At 44.3% G+C, this 24,889-nt stretch overlaps 1 protein-coding gene across 2 annotated transcripts in view; it reads left to right on the top strand.

The window, feature by feature from the left end:
* LOC137377753 (2-Hydroxyacid oxidase 2-like) overlaps positions 1-24,889 on the top strand; it is an 88,017-nt gene that overhangs the window by 37,399 nt on the left and 25,729 nt on the right. For both annotated transcript variants that reach the window (XM_068047764.1, XM_068047763.1), the window contains 2 exons: positions 12,015-12,166; positions 19,166-19,443. In XM_068047764.1, the coding sequence (XP_067903865.1) occupies positions 12,015-12,166; positions 19,166-19,443 (430 nt within the window). The remainder of the gene's footprint in view (positions 1-12,014; positions 12,167-19,165; positions 19,444-24,889) is intronic.

The raw sequence follows: 24,889 nt of genomic DNA, 5'->3' as shown, positions 1-24,889 counted from the left end.
AGCCTTGATTTAGTTTTTGGTTTTTGTAACAAAGCAATAAACTTGTCTAGAAAGTCTCTAATCTGCCAATTTTTCCCCTTACATTTTTTGAAGTAAACTGAATACGGAATGCGCAAGCTCTTCTTTTATTAAATGGCCCTTGATCTGAAATTATTTGTATTAGAACTGAAACAATGATCTTGTCACTTTACATGTATTTACATGCAGGGTGGAATATTATATAAGGAATGATGGATATGTCAGAGGTTTTTGATTGTGTTGCAGATTGCTGCGGGGAACACTTAACCTCAGACTGGTTCACAGTTTTTAATCTCCAACTTCTTAATTTTCAGATCCACATTATATGAAATAAAATATATTGCTTACTGCTATGTAGTAAGCGCATTAAGGGTTTTGATACATTACTGAGAACGTTAGAGCTAAATTAGCATAGAACCCGAGGGATATATGGCATGTATTATGGGATCATTTGGCACTTTTCTGCAGAGGTTATTTATATGCATCTACAAATAAGGCAGTTAACATTTGGAAAGTTATTGAGAGGTGGATTACGCCACAAGGTGATATAATAAGCAGTTTCCTGCTTTGTATTTGTTGTATAGTTAAATGAGTCTTCTCGTCCTCGGCAGGCTAACTTCTTTATAATTGTCAGGTGCAGCCACAAGTGGTTCAGGCCAGCTAGAGTGAGCCCATCTTGCTTGCCACTTCCTAGGTGGTCTGCTATGAGCAGACTGGGAACAAAGTGCTGTTGCAGTCGCATTTAAAGCTGCCTTACTAGGATTAACTATTGCCCAGTCCCCAATTCAGGCAAGGTAAATGTGGTCTTGGGGAAAAGGGGGAGGGGTCATGGCTTCAATTCTGAGGTTTGCTTTGCAGATGATAAATACTAATCGCAAACCTTAATAACTAATGGTTCCTCATCATGAAACACAGTAGTAAATGGAAAAAATATGACTTTCTAAAGGATTGGCTTTTTTTGTGTCTGGTTTACATTTTAGAAATTTGCAGATGGCCCACTCTACAACAAAAAAAACCCAGACTGTGCAACCAAATCCAGACAGGTAACAAACCTAATCCTCCTGGCTGCAGATGTGCTCTCTGGGGAATGGCGTGTGGCTATGCATGGGTGGGGCCGCACTGCTGCTGCTTTCTCACCCCACCCTCAGTCAAAGCCTGACCTCAGGCTTTCTATTTCATTTATAATTAAAAAAGTAAAATTGGTACCTTCCTGCGCGTGGCATTAGTTATTAGATTATAGTGGCACTTATTCAAAACCCGTCCACTTACACAGAGTTAAAATTGGGTCCTAAAATATAACTGATAGTTTAATTTCAAAGATTGCTTTGGGATTTTAGGCAGTTTTTAGAAGATTGCTGGCCCCACCAATTATACCAATCACTGAGCAGTTGCCTTTATCAGACAATTAGTGCTATCTATTTGCCCTTACTGTAGGAGTCAATAACAAAGGTACCGGTTATAACATGTTACTCATGGCTATTTCAGGCAGACTTTTTCATAAGAATCCTTCATTGAATCCTGAGCCACTTGAGTTTTCCGACAGATTCTTGTGTTTGTTTTGCTTCTTCTTCTTGCTGTGGTGCTCCAGTACTCTCCCATTCGGTTGGAGCTCCGTGGTACTGTCCAGTGGAGGAATGTGGCCGCCTACTGCTTCCCTGCTGCTTGTTTTACCATCTGCCACATATTGCAGGCAAATAGAGTGAACACCATTGTGCTGCATTAAGCAGTAGGGATTGTATTTAACAAGTCTGACCATTATTTCAGTAGCAATAGTGACTAAAGGAGCTGCAATCACCAAAGTAATGAGAGCATAGGCTTCGTGTCAGCCATAGCTCAGCTGGTAGCACTCTTGTTTCTGAGTCAGAAAGTTGTGTGTTTGTGTCCCACTCCAGGACTTGAGTATGACAATCTAGGCTGGCATTCCAGTGCTGCACAGTCAGAGGTGCTGTCTTTCAGATAAGATATTAAACCAAGGCCCTGTCTGCCCTCTCAGGTGTATGTAAAAGGTCCCTTGGCCCTATTGTGAAAAAGAGAAGGTGGGTTATCGCCAGTGTCCAGGTTAATATTTATCCCTCAATCAACATCACAAAAACAGATTATCTGGTCATTGTTGCATTGCTGTTTGTGGGAGCTTGCTATGTGAAAATTGGCTGCCATGTTTCCTGCATTACAACAGTGACTACACGTCAAAAGTACTTCTTTGGCTTTAAAAGTGCTTTGAGACGTCCGATTGTGAAAGGTGCTATATAAATGGAAGTCTTTCTTTCCCCAGGATCCTGAGTAGCAGTGGTGTGGTATGGGTGAGTGGGTATGGTGGTCTTATCGAGGGGTTGCCAGTATGGTCTAGCCTAATGGGGAGTTCCGCAGTGCCAAAAGTAAGGTTTGGCAAAGCTTGCCAACAGCTGGTAATTGAATTCTCTCCGCACCAGAAATCAAACTCACTAAGAAAAAAAGGACTTGCATTTATGTAGTGCATTTTATGACCTCAGGAAATGCCAAAGTGCTTTACAGCTAATGAAATACTTTTGTGGTGCAGTCACTGTTGTAATGTAGGAAATGCAGCAGCCAATTTGCACACAGCAATGTCCCTCAAACAGCAATGAGATTATGACCAGATGAGTTGCTTTCTAATGCTGTTGTTGAGGGTTAAATAGTGGCCCCAGGATACCAGGGAGAAATCCCAATGCTTCATTTGATGTGTTTTTGCAGCAGAATGTATTGCCTGCCGTCTCTGGTGGCTGTCGGAGTGAGTCCATTGCAAAATTGCACCAACTGCCTCACTGCTAGAGAGGGAATTTGTCTGCAAGGAATTAAACTGAACTCAATGCTGTCGGAGCCTGTAAAACCTACTCTTGAATTCACCATCAGCAACCAAATGACCCACAAGGCTGCTGGGCACAGGTGCTAGAAGGAGTGAGCCCTTCTCCCCTTTTGTTTCTCTCGGTTTCGAGGTCGGTGATCCCAAGAAGTGGGCATGCCAGTCTAGAAAAAAGGTTCGGCTGCCTCTTCACCACCTTAAATGTCTGCCCCCTTTACCACAGGCACATTATTGCTATTGTGTCTACAAGATGGACAGCAGCAACTCACCTAGACTTCTTTGATGGCACCTCCCAAATCTGTGAGCTCCACAACTTCGTAGGACAAGGGCGGCAGATGCATGGGAACAGCATCACCTCCAAATTTCACTCAAGACACACACCAGTCAATTTGGACATATCTTGCTGTTCCTTCATTGTCGCTGTGTTAAAATCCTGGAATTCCCTACCTAACAGTACTTCACATGGGCTGCAGCGGTTGAAAAAGGCCCACCACCTTTTCAAGGGCAACTAAAGATGGCTAGCGTATTCTCAGAGTGATTTTTTTTTTGTAAATGGCCCTAATGTGTGAAAACAAATAGCTGCGTGGGCTTTGTACCTTAATTGAGAGGTTTACCCAACACTCCCTCACATGTATTAGAGACAAATGTATGCAAGTACATGAAATGCTGACCAGGCAAATCAAAGTATTGAAAGTACAGAAGTGGTGGTGCATTTCTAAGGAGCTCCCCTGGAAAGTTTGAATTATTACATAATAAATGATAACATTTGGTGAATTGTTAAGCATTTCTTACTTCACATCCATTAAAATAACAGAAAACAAAATGGAATTTGGATTTTCAGCACACCAGCCCACACTTTGGCCAACAGTCACATTCCCACATTCCACTTTCTCCCACTTGACAATTCACAGAAAAACCATTCAGTTTTCTCGCACCCCTCCCCCCACCCTCCTCAATTCCTTCTGGAACTTTTCTTCCACTTCCCCAACCATTCTTCTCCCTCTTCTCACTCAATTTAACCTGGGAGTTTTCTCACCTCAGTTCAATCTGACACTTTTCTTCCACTCCCCATTCAAGCTGGTGTTACTCTTCTTTTCTAATTGACATTCCCCTTTCCCCTTATCACTTCACAATGGCATTTCAGTGACCCCCTCCACCCCCCGTCCCGCCCTGCCCCATACCCAACCCCGAGTTAATGCTGGCACTTTTCTCCCTCTCCCACTACACTCCAAGGTGCTGGTCTCAGCTGCACCCCTCTTCCCTCCCCCACACCTTTCAAGCACAGCTCCCTGATTTTGTCACAGTTCCTTTTCCTCTTTGATATCTATTTACTTTCCTAACCCTCTATTTCAATACTGTCCATTTTGGTCCCTTTTCCTGTTTCCTTCATTGTCATCCACAACTCCTTTCTTCCGTCCCTCTTTCTGCACCCTCAGAGTGTACCCTCACTGCCACTGGTGGGCAGCATTGGACAACTCCTTTCACCTGGGTAGCAGCAGCACTAGGAGTGCTCTTGAGGCTCTTGCCTCAGTGATGTTTCCTGGTATTGTCACATGTTAAGGGATCTTCCCCTCTGCCTGTTGTTGAAAGAGCAGGAGTTACCAGTTTGCTGAAGTAGGGTCTGTTCCAGTAGCAGCAGTAGTGGGAAAGGGGACTGAAGGGAGAAGGGTCCATGTCAGTAAACAGCAGAAGAATATTCTTCTATTTTCAGCTGCTAAAAAGTGAGCAAACACTTCTCTGCTGAAATTAAACATGGGGATATGTTGTGCACCTCACTACACTGTCTACTGCATGCTTGCTGAGCATCTTGAAAAAAAGGATATGTCACTGATAATTATAAAGTACTTACAGCAGAGAAACAGGTCATTCGGCTCAACAGGTCCATGCCATTTTTTATGCTCCACACAAGCCTTCTCCCAATCTTTTTCATATAACTCCAGCAACATATCCTTTATTACTTTCTCCCTCAGGTCTTTATCTAGCTTCCCTTTAAATGTATCTATACTAGTCACCTTAGCTACTCCTTGTGGTAGGAAATTCCACGTTCTCACTGCTCTCTGGGTAAAGAAGTTTTTCCTGAATTTGCTATGGATTTATTTGTGACTATCTTATATTAGTGGACCCTAGTTCTGGTTTCCTTCGCAAGTGGAAACAACTTTTCTACATCTACCCTATCAAACTCTTTCATAATCTGAAAGACTCTATCAGGTCATTTCTCAACCTTCACTTTTCTAGAGAAAAGAGCCCCAGATGTTCAATCATTCCTGATAGATAACAGAGGCAGAGAGTCATGGAGTCACTTACAGCACAGACAGAGGTCATTCAGCCCATTGAGAAGCCCATGCTGGCTTTCCACAGAGCTATACAGTCAGTCCCACTCCCCAGCTCAATCCCCTTAGCTCGGCAAGTCTTTTGTTCTCAGGTGGCCATCCAACTTCCTCTTGAAGTCATTGATCATCTCTCAGTTCTGGTATCATTCCAGTAAATCTTTTTTTGTATCTTTCCCCACGCCTCCATATCTTAGTCATAGAGAGATACAGCACTGAAATAGGCCCTTCGGCCCACCAAGTCTGTGCCAACCATCAACCACCCATTTATACTAACCCTACATTAATCCCATATTCCCTACCACATTCCCACCTTCCCACACTAGGGGCAATTTACAATGGCCAATTTACCTATCAACCTGCAAGTCTTTGGCTGTGGGAGGAAATTGAGCACCCGGCAGAAACCCACACAGTCACAGGAAGAACTTGCAAACTCCGTACAGGCAGTACCCAGAACCAAACCCGGGTTACTGGAGTTGTGAGGCTGCGGTGCTAACCACTGCACCACTGTGCCGTGTTTCTGTTTTGAAGACCAGAGCTGTTTTCAGTACTCAAAGTGTGGTCTAACCAAGGTTCTATACTTTTTTGACATAACTGTTCTGCTTTTCACTTCTATCCTGCTAGAAATGAACCCAGTCCTTGATTTGCTATTTTGTGGCCTGATTAACCGACATCACTACTTTTAGTCATTTGTCTATTTGTATCCCCAGGTCCCTCTGCTCCTCTACCCATTTAGAAATGTATTTTCCCAAGTAGTATTATAAAAAAGAAAGAAAAAGACTTGCATTTATATAACGCCTTTTACGGCCACTAGACGTCTCAAAGTGCTTCACAGCTAATGAAAGTACTTTTTTTGAAGTGCTGTTGTAATGCAGGAAATGGAGTAGCTAGCAAGAGCTGACCACCTTAAGGAGTTGTAAGTAAAGGTCACTGGAGGAAGTGATGTCGTATCACACATGAGCAGGGAGCTGTGGGTGTAGTCTGACAGAGTGACATGTGTTTAGATGTGCTCATGCAGTAACTGTTTGTACATATATGTTCTAGCTTAAAGTATAATTTTAAAAAACATGTTTTCTTTGGATATTACTTGGAGTCCTGTGAGTCTTACAATAGCTCACATATCAAAGGAGCAAGTAATATTACAGTATGCACACAGCAAGCTCCCACAAACAGCTATGTGATAATGACCAAATAACCTGTTGTTGCGATGTTGATTGAGGGATAAATGTTGGCCAGCCCACTAGGGATAACTCCCCTGTTCTTCTTTGAAATAGTGCCATGGGATCTTTTACATCCACCCAAGCAAGCAAATGGGGCCTCGGTTTTGCATATCATCCAAAAGACAGCACCTCCAACAGTGTAGCACTCCCTCAGTACTGTAGCCCTGCAGCTTATGGCACTTGAGGTGCATATCCAGACTCCTCTTGAATGAGTTGAGGGTCTCTGCTTCAATGACTCTTTTAGTCAATGAGTTTCAGACCATCACCACCCTCTGGGTGAAAAAGCTTTTCCTCATCTCCGCTCTAATTTTTCTACCAATCATTTTAAATCTATGCCCCCTCATCACTGACCTCTCTGCTAAGGTGAATAGACCCTTCACCTCCACTCTAACCAAGTTCCTCAAAATTTTGTACATGTCAATCAAAACTCCCCTCAGCCTTCTCTGTTCCAAGGAGAACAACCCCAGCCTATCCAATCTTTCCTCATTTTTCCAGTCTTGGCAACATCTTCGTAAATCTCCTCTATACCTTCTCTATTGCAATTACATCTTTTCTGTAATGAGGTGACCAGAACTGCACACAGTACTCAAGTTGTGGCCTAACCAATGAGTTATACAGTTCCAGCATAACCTCCCTGCTCTTATATTCTATACCTCTTCTAATAAAGGAAAGGATTCCATATGCCTTCATAACCTTATCGACCTATCCTGCTATCTTCAGGGATCTGTGGACATTCACTCTAAAGTCCCTCACTTCCTCTACACTTCTCAGTAATTTACAATTTATTGTGTATTCCTTTGCCTTGTTTGACCTCCCCAAATGCATCACCTCACACTTCTCCAGGTTGAATTCAATTTGCCACTTTTCTGCCCATCTGACCAGACCATCAATATCTTCCTACAGCCTTCAGATATCCTGTCGCTATCTACCACACGGCCAATCTTTGAGTCATCTGCAAATTTCTTGATCATGCCCCCTACATTTATGTCCAAATCGTTAATATATACCACAAAAAACGGGGGACCCAGTACTGAGCTCTGCAGAACACCAGTGGAAACAGCCCTCCAGTCGCTAAAACACCTGTCAATAATTACCCTTTGTTTCCTGCCACTGAGGCAATTTTGTATTCACCTTGCTACATTTCCCTGGATCCCAGGGGATTTTATTTTTTTAACCAGTCTGCCATGTGGAACCATGTCAAAAGCCTTGCTAAAATCCATGTACTCCACATCAACAGCACTACCCTCATTTATCTTCCTTGTCACTTTTTCAAAAAATTCAATCAAGTTAGTCAAATAAGATCTTCCCTTAACAAATCCATGCTGACTATCCTTGATTAACCAGTGCCTTTCTAAGTGACAGTTTATCCTGTCTCTCAGAATAGATTCCAGTAATTTGCCCACTATTGAGGTTAGACTGACTGGCCTGTAATTATCCTTCACTCCCTTTTTAAACAGAGGTATAATGTTAGCAATTCTCCAATCCTCCGGCACCACACCTGTATCCAGTGAGGACTGGAAAATGATGGTCAGACCTTCTGCTATTTCCTCTGTTGCTTCTTTTCGCAGCCTAAGGTATATTTCATCTGGCCCTGGTTGTTTATCAACTTTCAAGGATGCTAATCTCATGAATACTTCCTCTCTCCCTATGTTTATCACATTCAATACTTCACACTCTTCCTCCTTAACTACAATGTCTGCATTGTCCCCCTCTTTTGTGAAGACAGGTACAAAGTATTCATTCAGAACCATACCAACATTTTCCGCCCCGACACATAGGGCAAATTTTTGGTCTTTTATGGGCCCTACTCTCTCAGTTATCCTCTTACTCTTAATGTATTGATAAAACATCTTTGGGTTCACCTTGATTTTGCTTGCCAATGTTCTTTCATATCCTCTCTTTGCTTTCCTAATTTCCTTTTTGATTTCATCCCTCTACTTTCTGTACTCCTTGTGGCTTTCTGCAGTATTGAGTTCTCAGTGTCGGACATAAACTTTCCTTTTCTGCCTTATCTTACCCTGTAGGCTCCTTGACATCCATGGGGCTCCAGATTTGGCTGTCTCAACCTTTCTCTTTGTGGGAACAAGTTTACTCTGATCCCCTTGAATCTCCCCTTTGAATGCCTCCCACTGTTCTAACACTGATTTACCTTGAAATAGTTGTTTCCAGTACACTTTTGCTAAATCACTCCTCAGTTTAGTAAAATTGGCCTTGCCCCAATTGAGAACTCTAACTCCTATTCTATCTGTCTTTTTCCATAATTATATTAAAACTGACTGAATTATGATCACTACCACCAAAATGCTCTCCCACTGCCACTCCTTCCACCTGCCCAGCTTCATTTCCTAAAACTAAGTCTGAAACTGCACCCTCTCTTGTTGGACTTGCTACATTCTAGGCAAACAATTTCTCCTGAATTCACCTCAAGAATTCTGTTCCCTCAATTCCTTTCACACTAAAACTATCCCAGTTAATACTGGGGTAGTTAAAATCCCCTACTATTACTGCCCTATTGTTCTTGCACTTCTCAGAGATTTGCCTACATATCTGCTCTTCTATCTCCCTCTGACTGTTTGGGGGACGATAGTATACTACCAGCAGTGTGATTGCCCCTTTTTTGTTGCTTAGCTCAATCCATATGGTCACATTTGATGAACCTTCCAACATATCATCCCTCCCCACAGCTGTAATAGTTTCCTTGACCAGAATTGCCACTCCCCCTCCTTTCTTATCCCCTTCTCTATTGTGTCTGAAAACCCTGTAACCAGGAACGTTGAGCTGCCATTCCTGTCCCTCCTTAAGCCATGTTTCTGTAATAGCTATGACATCATACTGTCACGTGTCTATCTGTGCCCTCAGCTCATCTGCTTTATATGCTTTACTCCTTGCATTGAAATAGATACCCTTGAGCACTGCCAAACTCTTTTTTTTTTATTTTCTAACCTTTGTTTCCTCTGTCTTCCATGCTCATCCATTAATTTTCTGCCTTCCATTTTCATTTCTGATTTTGTCCCAACTGAGTCTACCCTCAGATCCACATCCCCCTGCCAAACTAGTTTAAACCCTCCCAACAGCATTAGCAAAACATTCCTCAAGGAAGTCAGTCCCGGCTCTGTTCAGGTGCAACCCGTCTGGCCTGTACAGGTCCCATCTCCCGCAGAGCCGGTCCCAATGTCCCAGGAATCTAAAGCCCTCCCTCCTGCACCATCTTTCCAGCCATGCATTCATCTGTCTTATCCTTCTATTTCTATACTCACTTGCGCATGGCACTGGGAGTAATCCAGAGATTACTGCTTTTGAGGTCCTGCTTGCTAATTTCTTACCTAGCTCCCTAAATTCTGACTGCAGGACCACATCCCTCTTTCTACCTATGTCATTGTTTCCAATGTTGACCCTCCCCCTTCAGGATGCTCAGTGACATCCTTGACCCTGGCACCAGGGAGACAACACACCATCCTGGATTCACGTCTGCGGCCACAGAAACGCCTGTCTGTTCCCCTGACTATTGAATCACCTATCACTATGGCTCTTCCAGTCTTCCGTGTATCTCCCTGTACAGCTGAGCCACCTGTGGTGCCATGGACTTGGCTCTGGCTGCACTCCCCAGGTGAAGCATCACTTTCCTCAGCATTCAGAACTGAATACCTGTTGGAGAGTGAGATGCATTCAGGGGTCTCCTGCACGGCGGCACAGTGGCGCAGTAGTTAGCACCGCAGCCTCACAGCTCCAGGGACCCGGGTTCGATTCTGGGTACTGCCTGTGCGGAGTTTGCAAGTTCTCCCTGTGTCTGTGTGGGTTTCCTCCGGGTGCTCCGGTTTCCTCCCACATGCCAAAGACTTGCAGGTTGATAGGTTAATTGGCCATTATAAATTGCCCCTAGTATAGGTAGGTGGTAGGGAAATATATAGGGACAGGTGGGGATGTGATAAGGATATGGGATTCGTGTAGGATTAGTATAAATGGGTGGTTGATGGTCGGCACAGACTCGGTGGGCCGAAGGGCCTCTTTCAGTGCTGTATCTCTAAACTAAACTAAAACTAAACACTACCTGCCTGATCCTTTTTGACAGCCTGGCAGTCACCCATTCCATCTCTCTCTGCATACTCTTAAGCTGTGGAATGACCACATTTATAAATGTGCTATCCAAGTAGCTCTCATCCTCATGAATGCACCGCAGTGTCGCCAGCTGCTGCTCGAGTTCCAAAACCCGGAGCTCAAGCTGCCGCAATTGACAACACTTACTGCACTAATGGTTCTCCAGGATACGGGAAGTATCCTGGAGCACCCACATAGCAAGGGAGGTGTACGCTGGAGGTTGAAGCACCCTTGCTGTTCCTTTATTTATTTGTTGACCCTTTGTTACTGCTAAAAAAACCTTACCAATATTGCAACACCTTAGAATTATTAATAAAACCTTACTAGTACTGATAAATCCTACTAAAAATCAATACAGTTCACTAGTTAAAATAAACCTTACTCAAAAAAATACTCACCAACTACTAACTTGTTCAAAATGCTCACCAGTTACTTACTTGTTCTAAAGTTATACTTTTCTTGATTACACAGATATGTAGACCTTCCTACTGGTAATAAACCTTACCAATGCTAATAAAGCTTGCCAATTCTAATAAACCTTACAAATACTGAAAAACCCTAATAATACTTAATACAGCTTATGTACTAAGTTGTCCAAATTTGAGCGAATTCACTCCCTGCTGATCTCTCTCTTTCACTCTATTATAAATTATAAAATCCACTTTAGTTTTTAGTTTATATAATACTGAATCGATCAAGTCTTATTTTATATTTGATTGATTGCGATTAAGATAATTTTAAAACTTACCTGTATACTCACCCCAGCTGCTTTCTGTTCCCCTGCTCTCTCTGTCGGCTGTGGCGTCACTCTGATATCACTTTTCAGTTTCTCCCCTGCTCTGCTCCCGCTGTGCCCTCTCACTCTCTGGTCTCCAACTGTCCTGTTGGTGCGCTTTTTAAAACTCCACTCTTGTCATGCCCTCTCACTTTCTGGTCTCAAACTGTCCTTTTGGTGCGCTTTTTAAAACTCCACTCCCACTGTGCTCTCTCTCTCTCTGGTCTCCAACTGTCATTTTGGCGCGCTTTTAAAGCTCCACTCCCACCGTGCTCTCTCTCTCTCTCTCTCTGGTATTGTAGCACACCCATTCTGCAAGTTTATTAATGTCTTTCTGTATTTTGTTGCAGTCCTCCTCTGAATTAACTATAACCCCACAATTTGGTGTCGACTCCAAATTTGGAAATTGTATTTCCGATTCTCAAGTCCAAGTCATTTATGCAAATAGTGAACAACAATAGTTTGCAAAATCAATCCTTGAAGAACATCACTTCCTACCTTTTGTCAGTCTGAATAACTACCTGGATTCCTTACTCTCTGTTTTCAGCTCCTGTAGGCAGCTTATTATCCATTCTGCTACTTGATCTTCTGACGTTAGTCATGAGTCTACTGTGAAGTACCTTATTGAAGGTCTGATAATGGTTTTTGTTTAGTTTATTAAATTATCAACTAGAAGGAGATTCTTCCCTCTGTTTTATTTTCTTTACTTCTACATTTCTGCTGTCTTGAATGACATTTGTAATTTATTTTTGTTTTTGCAGAATCCAACTACGACCTCGAGTCTTAAGAGACGTTTCAGCAGTAGATATGCGAACCACTATTCAGGGCACTGAGATCAGCTTTCCTGTAGGAATTGCTCCAACTGGCATTCCCAGTATGGCTTGGCCTGATGGGGAGATCAGCAGTGCCAAAGGTAAGTGTTCGCAAACCAGTTATGTTCCCTTTCTGGTATTTGAATTCTCTTCCCATGAGAAGTCAAACATGATAAGAAGGAAAGACTTGCATTTATATAGCAGCTTCCTTGACCTTGGGACTTGCAAATCATTTAGAACCAATGAAGTACTTTCAAAGTGTGGTCACTGTTGTAATGTAACATTGCAAACAATGTAACAATGACAAGATAATCTGCTTTTGATGTTGTTTGAGGGATAAATATTAATCAGGAAACTGAAAAGAACTCAGCTGCTCTTCTTCCAAATAACTTTAGGGAATATTTTAACATCCACCAGAGCGTGTGGGTTTAATGTCTCCTTTAAGGGTGAGCGCCTATAACATTAACCTAGAATCTATGTCCCTTAAATGAGACTTGAACCCACAACCTTCCAACTCAGAACAAGGAGTGCAATCACAGAGTCAAAGCTAACACAGTCAGTTGGCTGCTCTTTGAGAGAAGTATCCTCAAACAATCCCAAGGCTTGCTCCAGAAGTGATGTTATAGTCACAGACTTCACTGCAGTCAACAAGCAGATAATGATAACTAACAAATTTGCATCTTTGGCTCTATCACAGAATATTTATCTGTATAAATTTGCAAAGGAGAAATCTGACCCATTACCTCAATGTTAGAGGAAGTAGAACAGTTAATACCATCAGAGGTAAGGGGCATCCCTGTCTCAACAAAATGGGAGATCATTCTTCCATGGTCTTAATTCTGGTGGATTTGTATCAACGTTGACCAATCCCCAAACTCCTATTTCTTAATTACACGTCCAGTTTCCTCTCATCAAAGCAAACCTGAGCTCACTACTCTATAACTGTCAGATCAAAGAGTCTCCACATATTACTGAAACCACATTGATATTTAATATGTCTAAACTGATTCATATGTTTATAACGCCTCTCCTTTGAAGTATTGATGCATTCTTGCTTCATAATACATGCACAAACCCAAGATGCCGTATTTTTCAATGAAGCAATTTTTCACATCGCGTGAGAACACATTTTACATTTTAAACAAACCTACTCTGGCATCAAATCTGGCTCATAAACACATTTCCTGTCACATGATGCAAAGCCCGCCAGCTGTAGCAGCGGAAAACCATGGAGAATGGTTTTCGATTTTCCTTGAAGAACGGACAAAAGTCATGGAAAGTGATCCTGAAAACATAAGCTAAAAGTCCTGGAATCCTATATGAGAAAACAGACATTAGCTTCTTCAGTCATCAGAAACTATTTAAGAAATAGCAGCCCTTTTTCTACATGGGGTGGAATTTCATTGGGCCTGCAAAAGCGGATTTGGTGGCGTATAGGGTGATTTAGTTAGATGGGAAGTGTTTTTTTCAGATTCCCGACGGCGAGATCTTTTTTCCAAAATTAAGTCAATGGCGCGTTTGTGGTGTTCCGGGGTTCCCCCCGCACGGTGGCGGATTGCAGCTTTCCATTCGTTTGCATGCCATGATTACTTATTACCTTACACTTAGAACCAATTAAATCCTACCTGCCAGATTAAGTGAACGGTGACCATTATTCCCGTGCCACCCAGTTCACATTTGATTCAATGTAATGTGCAACAGTTAACTTTGTGCAGTTGAGTCTGAGGTCCATGTTTTTTTCTTTCTTGAACTCATCAACAAAATGAACGCGAACATTGGAATGGACGTTTGGCTGCAGGCTCGGCACCAGAAAGGGTGATTCCTCTTCGGGGATGGCAATGAAGGCATGGGGGTATGTACATGGAAGAGCAGGGAAGGGAGGAGCGGAGCATCCAGGATGTATCGTGGTTGTTATTGCTGCTGAAGCTGGATGTGAGTGGCTGCAGGGGTGGTGGGTTGATTTGAGTTTCACAGTCAACAGATGGTCATGAAGAGCCTAAAGGGAGGGATGAATGGTATCAACATTGGGGACCTGTGAGGCAAATTCAGGGTACTGGCTGGCAGAAGGAACGGTCAATGGGGACAAATGGATTCTGTAGGGAGGCAGGTCAAGACTTAGTGTTGGATATTCTACAACATCATAGGGAAGGGAACAGGACTTGGCAACAATATTAAGGTCAATTTGAGGAGGATCAAGGGTCAGAGTCAGCATGTTGATGGTAATGGGAGTAGGAACGAGGGGCAGGGATGGCATGAATAAATTGATGGTGACACTATCCAAGGTAATGGGGAGAAGTTCAATGGTAACAGAGGGAAGGGTTAAGGTTACATTGGGTGGGTCAAGGATGATGAATTCAGGCTGGAAGGTTGCAGGAGGAGGGTGGAAGGTGGGGAAACATGCGCTAAGTTGTACACACCATTTTCTCCAACAATAATGCAAACCACATGGTCACTCAAGGATTGCAAGGAGAGTGGAAGGAGACAAATAATGGTGGGTGGGTACTCAACCTGGTTGCAATTCTAAGGCACATAACAGTGAACTACTCATTGCCTCGATGGTTCAGCTCACTGGCAACAGAGAGCTGAATTGCAACGCTGTGCTCATTTCATTATTTGCAAAGCTGCAGCGACATGGGTGTGTTATACACTCAATGTGTCTACTACCACGGGAAGAAGAGCAGAGGGAGCAACTGAGGATGGCTCTTTTCCCTCAAGTCATGCTGCCTGAATGCCAGCAACAGGCAGAACAAGAAGATCAGGATGGTCAGAATGATAACATCCAGGAACAGCCTTATCGAAAATGGGCACTGGCACGTCATCGCATTCTCAGGACAAGGACAAATTACCTTCAAATGTCAGAGAGGCAATGCCAGAGATGCCCAAGGATGTCACATGAAATGGTCACAGAAATTTGTAGGATCCTGTGGCATGACCTGTAACTGCTTGGGTTTGGTGGGAATCCCATGCCATTTGCCCTCAAGGTTACTGTTGCATTCACTTTTTTAGCTATTGGGTCCTTCCAGGGATCCACCAGTGACATATGTGGAATCTCGCAGACTGCGATCCATCGGTGCATCAAAGAGGTGACCAATGCCATTTTTCAATGTGCCATTGATTTCATCTACTTACCTGTAGTCATGGAGAGCCAGGCAACAAGGTCAGCGGCCTTCGGCAACATCGCTGGGTTCCTTAGAGTGCAAGGGGTGATCACCTGTACTCATGTGGCCATTAGAGAGCCTGCTGTATTTGTGAATCGCAAGGGCTTCCACTCTTTGAACGTAAAACTAGTTTGCAACCACAGGAGAAGAATCATGCATGTTTGTGCACGTTTCCCAGGCAGCTGTCACAACTCATACATTTTGAGGAACTCTCAGCTAACAGGAGTTTTTGAAGAACCAGTCGAATTCGACGACTGGATCTTGAGTGACAAGGGTTACCCACTTTGTACATGGTTGATGACACTAGTGCGACATCCCCAAAATGCAGCAAAGAGAGATACAATGCTGCTCATGCATCTACCAGAGCCATCATCGAACATCATTGACATGCTGAAAATGCACTTCTGCTACCTTGACTGGTCTGGAGGGGCTCTTCAGTACACGCCACAGAGGGTATCACAAATAATCGTTGTCTGCTGTGCCTTGCACAACCTTGCAATTAGATACAGCATCATTCTGTAGACAGAGGAACAGGAGGAATACCAGTCCTCCTCAGATGAAGATGACTATGAAGTGGGTGAGGAGGAGGACAACAATGCTGACGATGCCATTATAGATATGAGGGCCATGGAAAGAGATGCAAGAGCCATCAGGGAGAACCTCATATTTGCACATTTCAGCCAACAATAAACCACTTCATATAGGAATGTAGGCGGTCATGTGTCACCTTTGGCATGTTTCCGGCAGTTCCTGCAGCCATACTGGTGCCAAACGTCGTGTCCTGCACTCCTTTGGACCCCACCAGAAAGGCCGAGAGGGGGGTTTTGACGACTGGGCAACTCTCAACCTCCATAAATTTGCCCAGGCATGCGCCGGCGCGTATCCATTGTCTCTCGAGATAAGGAGGCCCAAAGAAGAAAGATATAGGAATGTTGGTAGAAGAAAAAAAACAGTCTATAAATATGTTCACATATGTCTGAGGTCTTATTCATTGCTGTAATCAAAAAGAAGGGCTCTTCTGACAACAGCACATGAACCTGCAGTGGAGATGTGCCTGATGGCCTGTATATTATCAAATTCATTAAAAGAGACCTGCGTCTCTATTGGAAAAATTTTCCTGCATCAAGGCATTAACGTGCATACATAGGAAGCTACAACTTTGCTACGCTTTGATGTGACCAGCAGATCAAATTTTCTCAGGGTTATGTTGGAACTGAAAACACGCCAATGCAAGGAAAGTAAAGGTGTGACTGCAGAACCACAAATGTAAGGCATGTTGGTAGTGAAAAAAGTGAAAAATCTTCAAATGACAAACATCCATCACTGAAGACGGAAGGCTCAAATATCAATGATAAATGGACACTGGCCACTTTCTGAAATGCTTTGTAGGCATCAATGCATTCCTGCCATAGGCCTCCAATGAACATTTTCCTAGTTAACTCAAGTCATCTCAGCTCTCTTTCTTCACCTTCCTTCTGGAAGGCTCTTTCTTTCTCTCTCTCCTGTCTCTCTCTTTCTTTTTCTCTTTCCTCAAATTCAAGTTTCCTCTATTCCAATTGTATCTTTGCTGGTAATACCCTGTCGGCGTCTACTTGTAACCCTGTTTCTGCTTCTTCAGATTCAATGGAAAAATGGTTGGCCACTAGTCTTAAGAGTTCAGACTTCCTAGCCTTGTCACGTACAGTGATCCCACACTGCTCAACCAATTTCCTCAACTTCTCCATGGACAGTGCTTTTAATTTATCCCAAGTTACTTCACCCTGGCTTGGAGAGCTACTAGCTTCAGACATGTTAGTATTCTAGCACACTCAATAACAAGAAAACCTGTATTGAAATTTTTTCTCTTTTTTGATTAGCAACAATTTGGCTTCCCAGTTCCAACTTCTCTTGTTTGTCTGTGCGTCAAATCCCGGACGGGCCCCCAAATTTCTGTTATGACCAGGTGGGAGAGGTATCTGGGGGTCCCTTTCAGCCGTCACCTGCTCTTACTGTAACAGGATTTAATTTTGAACACATCGTGTTTTGAGTTCCCCCTTAGTGAATCCTTGCTCACCACTTTCCAATTATAAGGCAAAGAAATGAGCACAAACAGGCTTTCTTAGGTTTAAAGAAGAAAAGTGAAATTTATTAAAATTTAAACTCTAATTTGGTTAACACCTACGGATACACGCCGTGCCCCATGCTATCACGCTTACGCGATACACACATGCAAATGGAGACAGAAAAGAACAGAAGAAAAGATAAAGTGGAGAAGCTTGAGGCAATATCTGAAGAATTTTTTGTTACTGTGCTTCGAGCTCACTGTAGAGTCCTTTTGTAGGTAGTTCTTACTTGTAAGTAATTCTTACTTTTCGTTGGGGCCTAGTATTCTTCTTAAACCTTGCTCACTGGAGGAGTCTTTTCTCTCTTGGAGTTCCTGTGTCTTCAATGGATTCTAAAGCAGGTGAGAATGTGATGAGTAGATGGGAGAGGCTGCGGCGAACCAGCCAAGAGAGGTCTTTTCAGTCCAGGAGCAAACAGCTTTCTGATTCTCTGTGGCCAATTTAAAAAACTCTCAGTTCAAAACTCTGCAACAGCCAGTTAGTCATGTGACTAAACTGGTCTGACCATGCCTTCTATGTATTGGTAGCAGGGACTGGTTCCTTTGTTCCAACACTGTCTGCTAGTGTGTAAAAATGTCTTTCCAGCAAGGGGCCTGACAATTCCTTGTGATAGGCACTTTTTTATCCCAGCAACAATTTGAAGTTTAATGTCCATGTGGCAAAATTAATGTAACTCATGCTTGGTAAGTGAGAGCCTGCATGACAGTAGTTTAAACAACAGTTAACTTTGAGCCAGAAATAAATAGAATCTTGATGGTGTGTGTGGTTGCACAATTGATTGGATGGGGTGGGGTTGGTGAACCTGTTGCTCTCTCTCATCCTTTACATATGTTTTTGTCTCACCTACAAATGACTTAAAGTGGTCTCCATTGTAGAGAAGTGTAAGGACCCCAGAACTGAGTGCACACAGTGGCTGAAATGTAATACGTCAAAATTATATCTAATGGAGCTACATTTTATATAATGTAATTACTTCTCATCAAACATTTCCATTTAATGCCAGTGTTTTCTCATTTTCTGTAAAACAACAGTGATTACACTTCAAAAGTAATTAATTGGTTGGAAGTCACTTTGGGATCTCCTTAGGATTTAAAAGACATTGTATAAATAATGAATAAATAACAAATGAATGTTGTTTCCTCCTTTGCCCTGCTGTAAACAATGATGAGCTGCACATCGGGTTTTTTTTTGCTGTTCTGACCAAAGCTGTAACAAAATATGGCACTTACTGGCTGTGAAAACTACCTGCAGCAAAACTACATTTAGTTGCTGATAAAACATTTGGTTCCAGTCTCTTGAAATCCAGCCATGCAATTTCCATAAGAAATACGTTGCTTGCTTCAATTTGTGGCAACATAAAAATGAAATAAGAGCAGAAGTAGGCCATACCATTCCTCAGGCCAGTTCCGCTATTCAATAAGAACATGGCTGATCATCTACCTCAACTCCACTTTACTGACCTTAGAATCAATTTACCTCCCCTAAGCAGGGGTGCACAGTGGGGTGAGGGTGCTGGTGGGGTGGGGGGGGGGGGCGTGGTGCACAGCAGGGGGCAGTTAAAATGAAGCAGGAGACTTGCCAATTCCTTTCCCGCCCCAATCTGGCTAACTCTAATTTTAAATTGCAGGAGGCAACGGCCCTTGTCGCAAGCCAGCAGGGCCCTGTTTAAATATGATGATCAGGCTGCGATAACTTCATCAAGGCCCGATCTGCCATTTTAACCTGAGGCCCATGTGGGGGGTCAACGACAGCTTACTTTGGTGTACACCTGCCCAGGAGTTAAAATTGAGCCCTAGATGTTTCTGCTTATATTGATGTAAATTGGAGTTGTTCCTTGCAGCTGCTGATGCCATGAAGACGTGCTATATTGCCAGTACATATGCAACATGCTCCGCAGAGGAGATTGCAGCAGCCTCCTCTGGCTGCTGCTGGTTTCAGCTCTACATTTTCAAAAGGCGTGAGGTGACTGAGCAGCTGATACAACGGGTCAAGAACCTAAAGTACAAAGCTCTCGTAGTGACTGTCGATGTGCCTTACACTGGCAAGAGAAGAAAAGACATGTTGAACAATTTCAAGCTACCTGCCCATTTAGAGCTGAAGAACTTTGAAATATTTAAGGCAAGTGATATATCACTGATGATGTGCCATATGTGAAGTGTTGGATAGTTGTTGGAAATGTATTAAGTGAATGTAGTTGATTCAGTTTTTTTTTCAATTGGTTTCAGTAAAAGTGGCCACGAAACTATCAGATTGTCATAAAAACCCAACTGGTTCACTAATGTCCTTGAGGAAAGGAAAGTTGCCATCCTTACCCAGCCTGGTCTATGTGAGACTCCAGACTCACACTAATGTAGTTAACTCCGAGCTGCCCTCTGATGCAGGCTAGCAAGCCATTCAGTTTATCAAACTGCTACCAGCGGTTCAAGGAGGCCTTCTCAGGGCAACTAAGGATGGGCAATACATGCCAACCATTCTCGCAATGCGCTCATCCCAAGAGTGAATTAAAAAGTAATCACTTGAGGCATAGCTCACAGTGAGTCAAAGGTTTTAAATGAAGTGGGGGGGTGTAATTTGAGAACATGGACATATCCACGCTGGGGGAAACCTGGGGATCTGGGAGCACTGAGCTTGGGGTCTGGTAGTTTTTAGTTGGGAGGAGGGGTGCTCCCAGGGTCTGGATGCACAGGAAGGAGGTGGACCCAGGGTTCTGCAAACACTGAAGAGATACATCAGAAAATGACTGTCCTTGACAGCAAGGCAGCATTTGACCGAGTGTGGTATCAAGGAGCTCTAGCAAAATTGAAGTCAATGGGAATTAAGGGGAAAACTCTCGAATAATTGGAGTCAAATTTAGCACAAAGGAAGATGGGTATGGTTGTTTGAGGCCAATCATCTCAGTCCCTGGACATTACTGCAAGAGTTCCTCAGGATAGTGTCCGAGGCCCATCCATCTTCAGCTGTTTCATCACTGATCTTCCCTCCATCCTAAAGTCAGAAATAGGGATGTTTGCTGATGATTGCAAAGTTCAGTACCATTCACAACACCTCAGATACTGAAGCAGTCCATGTCCATATGCAGCAAGACCTGGACAACATTGAGACTTAGCCTGATAAGTGGCAAGTGGTATTCATGGCACACAAGTTCCAGGAAATGACCATCTCCAGCAAGCCAGATTCTAACCATCTCCCCTTGATGTGCAACACAATTTTCATCACTGAATTCCCATCCATCAACATCCTTGGGATTACCATTGACCAGAAACTTAATTGAATCAGCCATGTAAATACTGTGGTTACAAGAGCAGGTCAGCGGCTGGGAATTCTGTGGCGACTAATTCATCTCCTGACTCCGCAAAGCCTGCACAAGTCAGGAGTATGATGTAATAATCTCCACCCACCTAGATGAGTGCAGCTCCAACAATACTCAAGACGCTCGACACCATCCAAGACAAAACAGCCCACTTGATCAGCACACCATCCACCATCTTAAACATTCACTTCCTCCCTCATTGGCACAGTGTGTGTCATATACAAGATGCACTGCAGCAACTCACTAAGGCTCCTTTGACAGCACGTTCCAAACCGGCAACCTTGACCACCTAGTAAGACAGGGCAACAGAAACACCACCACCTGCAACTTCCCCTCAAAGTCACATAGCATCCTGACTTGGAACCACGTCACTGCTCCTTCACTGTCGTTGGGTCAGAAACCTGGAACTCTTTTCCTAACAGCACTGTAGGTGTATCTACACCACATGTACTGCAGCAGTTCAAGAATGCGACTCACCACTACCTTCTTAAGGGTAATTAGGGATGGGCAACAAATTCTGGCCTTGCCAGCGATGTTCACATCCCATGAACAAGTTAAGAAAAATTCCCAGGCCATTGGAGGTGGGTTCAGTGGCAAGCAGGGTGGAAAAGTCATGGAAAATAATGTCACATGGGAATCCCAAAGTGATCCCGCCCTTTTCCAGCTTTCTCCAGGGCGTGTTGTGAGTGCAGTGGGAACCCTCTGTGGGTCTGCTGGGAAGCCAATTGAGGTGCTTAAAAAGGCAATTAGGAGCCTTTTTAAGCATGGATTCCTTCTTTCCCAACAGCACGAGTCACATGCTGTGTCTGCAACATGCCAGGTTGGAAAAGGCGACGGACGGAGGGAGCTCATTGAGGCCTGACACTGACCTGATAGCAACAGTATGAAGGGTGAAACTGACAAGTCTCTGGTCAATTGCAGCGCTGGCTTGAGCTGACAGGAGCAGTTCCTTCAGCCTAAAATCTCTGATTTTCTTAGGGATAGCAACTTTGTGCAACATATTCAAGTGTCTTGGATGCTTCTGAGGTCAACTCACCTTATTAGTTTTAGTTTTAGTTTTAGTGATACAGCACTGAAACAGGCCCTTCGGCCCACCGAGTCTGTGCCGACCATCAACCACCCATTTATACTAATCCTACACTAATTTCATATTCCTACCACGTCCCCACCTGTCCCTATATTTCCCTACCTATACTAGGGGCAATTTATAATGGCCAATTTACCTATCAACCTGCAAGTCTTTGGCATGTGGGAGGAAACCGGAGCACCCGGAGGAAACCCACGCAGACACAGGGAGAACTTGCAAACTCCACACAGGCAGTACCCAGAATTGAACCCAGGTCGCTGGAGCTGTGAGGCTGCGGTGCTAACCACTGCGCCACTGTGCCGCCCTATTGCCTATGAGACTTCCCTATAACATGGGGCGTACATGGTCTGAAGTTGGTTTGACCTCTGAGGAGAAGATGCAGTGTGGTCCAGCTCAGCAGCAAGAGCGACAGGGACAGCAACTCCAGCAGCAGCTGCCTTCTCCACTACCATGTGCAGCTTGATGGAACAGAGGGCAAGAATACAGGACTGCACCCCAAAGGAGATACCCTCAGCACAGGGTCCATGTGAAGGAGCAGACACGGTCATGGGGGAAGGATGCAGCGTGTGTGACACTGCTAGAGGGGGAAAGAGAAAGGGCCCTGAAGTGAGAGCACCTTGAGAAGAGCCCACACTGTCATCAGCCCTTTCTCGCTCTTCTCTCTCAGGGCCCACTTGCACTTCACTGCTCACCAGGAGCGGGAGAGCACTTGGCTACATTTGAGTATCGAGTTCAGCCATTAAGGCGTTTCTTTGATCAGTGCTTTGCAAAGTGGCAGCCATAGTGTGCAGGCCATTGGTGTGGGACAGCATGGACTCAGTGGCCTATCACGCATGACTTTCCATGAAGTTGGCCACTCTTTCAAAGCACAAATGCCTGAGACACCACAGCACTCATGCTCGAGATGGACTTCTCCATTATCTGTACAAGGATGCGCACTGTCTCAGGAAATTCTGGCAGATGTACACCCATTTCCTTTTGCTGCTCCACAAATACTCGTTTTGTACATGACCTCTCATGGCTCAGCACCTGTGCCCACCTGAGCAGAGCTTAAAGTGTCCTGGGCCCTCCAAAGGGGGACTCTCCAGTGATGTGCCTGTTTCCAGCACTTGCTTCCACTGACATGTGACAAGCTCCTCACCATGTGCCACCCCATCTAACTGAGAATCTGGACCCACCAAGGTGTGTGTATCTGTGCTTATGGAGGGGTCACCGGAGTCATGTGATGGTATATTTTCAGAGTGCTGCTCCTCCTCTGAGGACTCCACAGCCTCCTCCCTCATCTCCTCTGCCAGTTCAGGCAATGTACCTGCAGGAGATGAAAGGCATGAGTTAGTGCTGAACGTAGGTGAAATTGGGTTCCAAGTTAGCATAGTGCAAATCATGACAGTTAATGTATTGATGACATCGATTCAACATGAGTGACAGTTAAGTGCAAAGTGGCAGTGTGATATCGAATGTCTCTGGGTCACTCTCATCTCCCCAATGGCAACAGCCTGTACTGCTGCCACCCTGCTGATTTCCAGGGCTTCCTCCTCCATAGATGTCAGGGTCGCCATGGCTGCAGCTTCATCCCCAGTTCTGTCTCTCCCCGGAGTAGTGGGCTCTCCTCCTGCAATGAAAAAAGGCAGAGAGTTCAGAATGTGAGAGGTTAACTGATTGCTGAGGTTGGGGAGTAGATACTTGAGGAGGGTGACTGTGAGGAACGGGTGTGAAAGGGAAATAAGATAAGGGTGAGTGTGAGTGGTGTCTGTTGAGATGGAGATTTGAGGACGAGGCTGGGGAGAAAACAGCGTGTGTGACAGCAAGGTGTGTCAGTCAATGGAGTGCTGTGCACAAGACTGCAAGAGTGATAGCTGCCAGCTAAGAGTTGCAGGGAACTCACCTTGCCAGACCTCAGGAGGTCAGTGAACCTTTTACAACACTGGATCCAGGTCCTTGGCACCATGCTCCTGCTCCTCACCTCCTCAGCAACTTCAAGCCAAGCCTGCATGGTGAGACTGGCACGCCCCCTCCTGCTGGCCTGATTGTTTGCAGCTTTACCTCCAGGGACGAGTCCATGAACTGGAGGGCAGCCTTTTCACGTCATGCATCCATCTTCCTGATCTTTCCTCCCTCACACTGGATGTTTGACTCCACACAGTGCTGCCATTGTGAATGTTGCCGGAGCCCCTTAAAATAGAGGTCCCTCATCGCTGCATTAGATACATCATCCTGCCCACCCTCCCTAAACGGTCAGGGAACATAGAGCTGGACTGCTAATTAGTTTGTTCTGGGAAAGAGCCACTGGAAGAACCACTAATCAGTGAGTCAGGTTCGCAACCTGGAAATGGTCCTGTCACTGCTCCAGGGACTAAGTAAGTAAGATTCTGCCCATAAATTCTACAAACACTTATACAGGCACTAAGATTGGGATCATTAACCATCTGATCTTAATTTCTGGATGCTTGGAAGAGGGGGGTCCCATGGTCTGGGAATGTTAGGGGTAATTCTGGGTTCATGGAGCACTAGAGTCATAGAGTTATACAGCACAGAAGCAGACCCTTCGGCCCGTCATGTATGTGCTGGCCATCAAACACCTATCTGTTCTAATCTCATTTTCCAGCATGTGGCCCATAGCCTTGTATGCTATGGCATTTCAAGTGCTCATCTAAATACTTCTTAAATGTTGTGAGGGTTCCTGCCTCCACCACCCCTTCAGGCAGTGCATTCCAGATTCCAACCACCCTCTGGGTGAAAATAAATTTCCTCAAATCCCCTCGAAACCGGCTGCCCCTTCCCTTAAATCTATGCCCCCTGGTTATTGACCGCTAAGGGAAAAAGTATCTTCCTAACTATCCTATCTATGCCCCTCATAATTTTGTATACATCAGTCAGGTTCCCCCTCAGCCTTCTCTGCTCTAAGGAAAACAACCCTAGCCTATCCAGTCACTCTTCATAGCTAAAATGTTCCAGCCAGGCAACATCCTGGTGAATCTCCTCTGCACCCTCTCCAGTGCAATCACATCCTTCCTATAGTGTGGTGCCCTGAACTGTACACAGTACTCCCGCTGTGGCCTAACTAGCATTTTATACAGCTCCATCATAACCTCCCTGCTATTATATTCTATGCCTTGGCTAATTAAGGCAAGTATCCCATATGCCTTCCAACCACCTTATTTACCTGT

Source organism: Heterodontus francisci, chromosome 15 (genome assembly GCF_036365525.1).
Source record: "Heterodontus francisci isolate sHetFra1 chromosome 15, sHetFra1.hap1, whole genome shotgun sequence".
Taxonomy (NCBI): domain Eukaryota; kingdom Metazoa; phylum Chordata; class Chondrichthyes; order Heterodontiformes; family Heterodontidae; genus Heterodontus; species Heterodontus francisci.
Note: the sequence above shows the minus strand (reverse complement) of the source record. Positions and strands in the feature narration are given on the sequence as shown.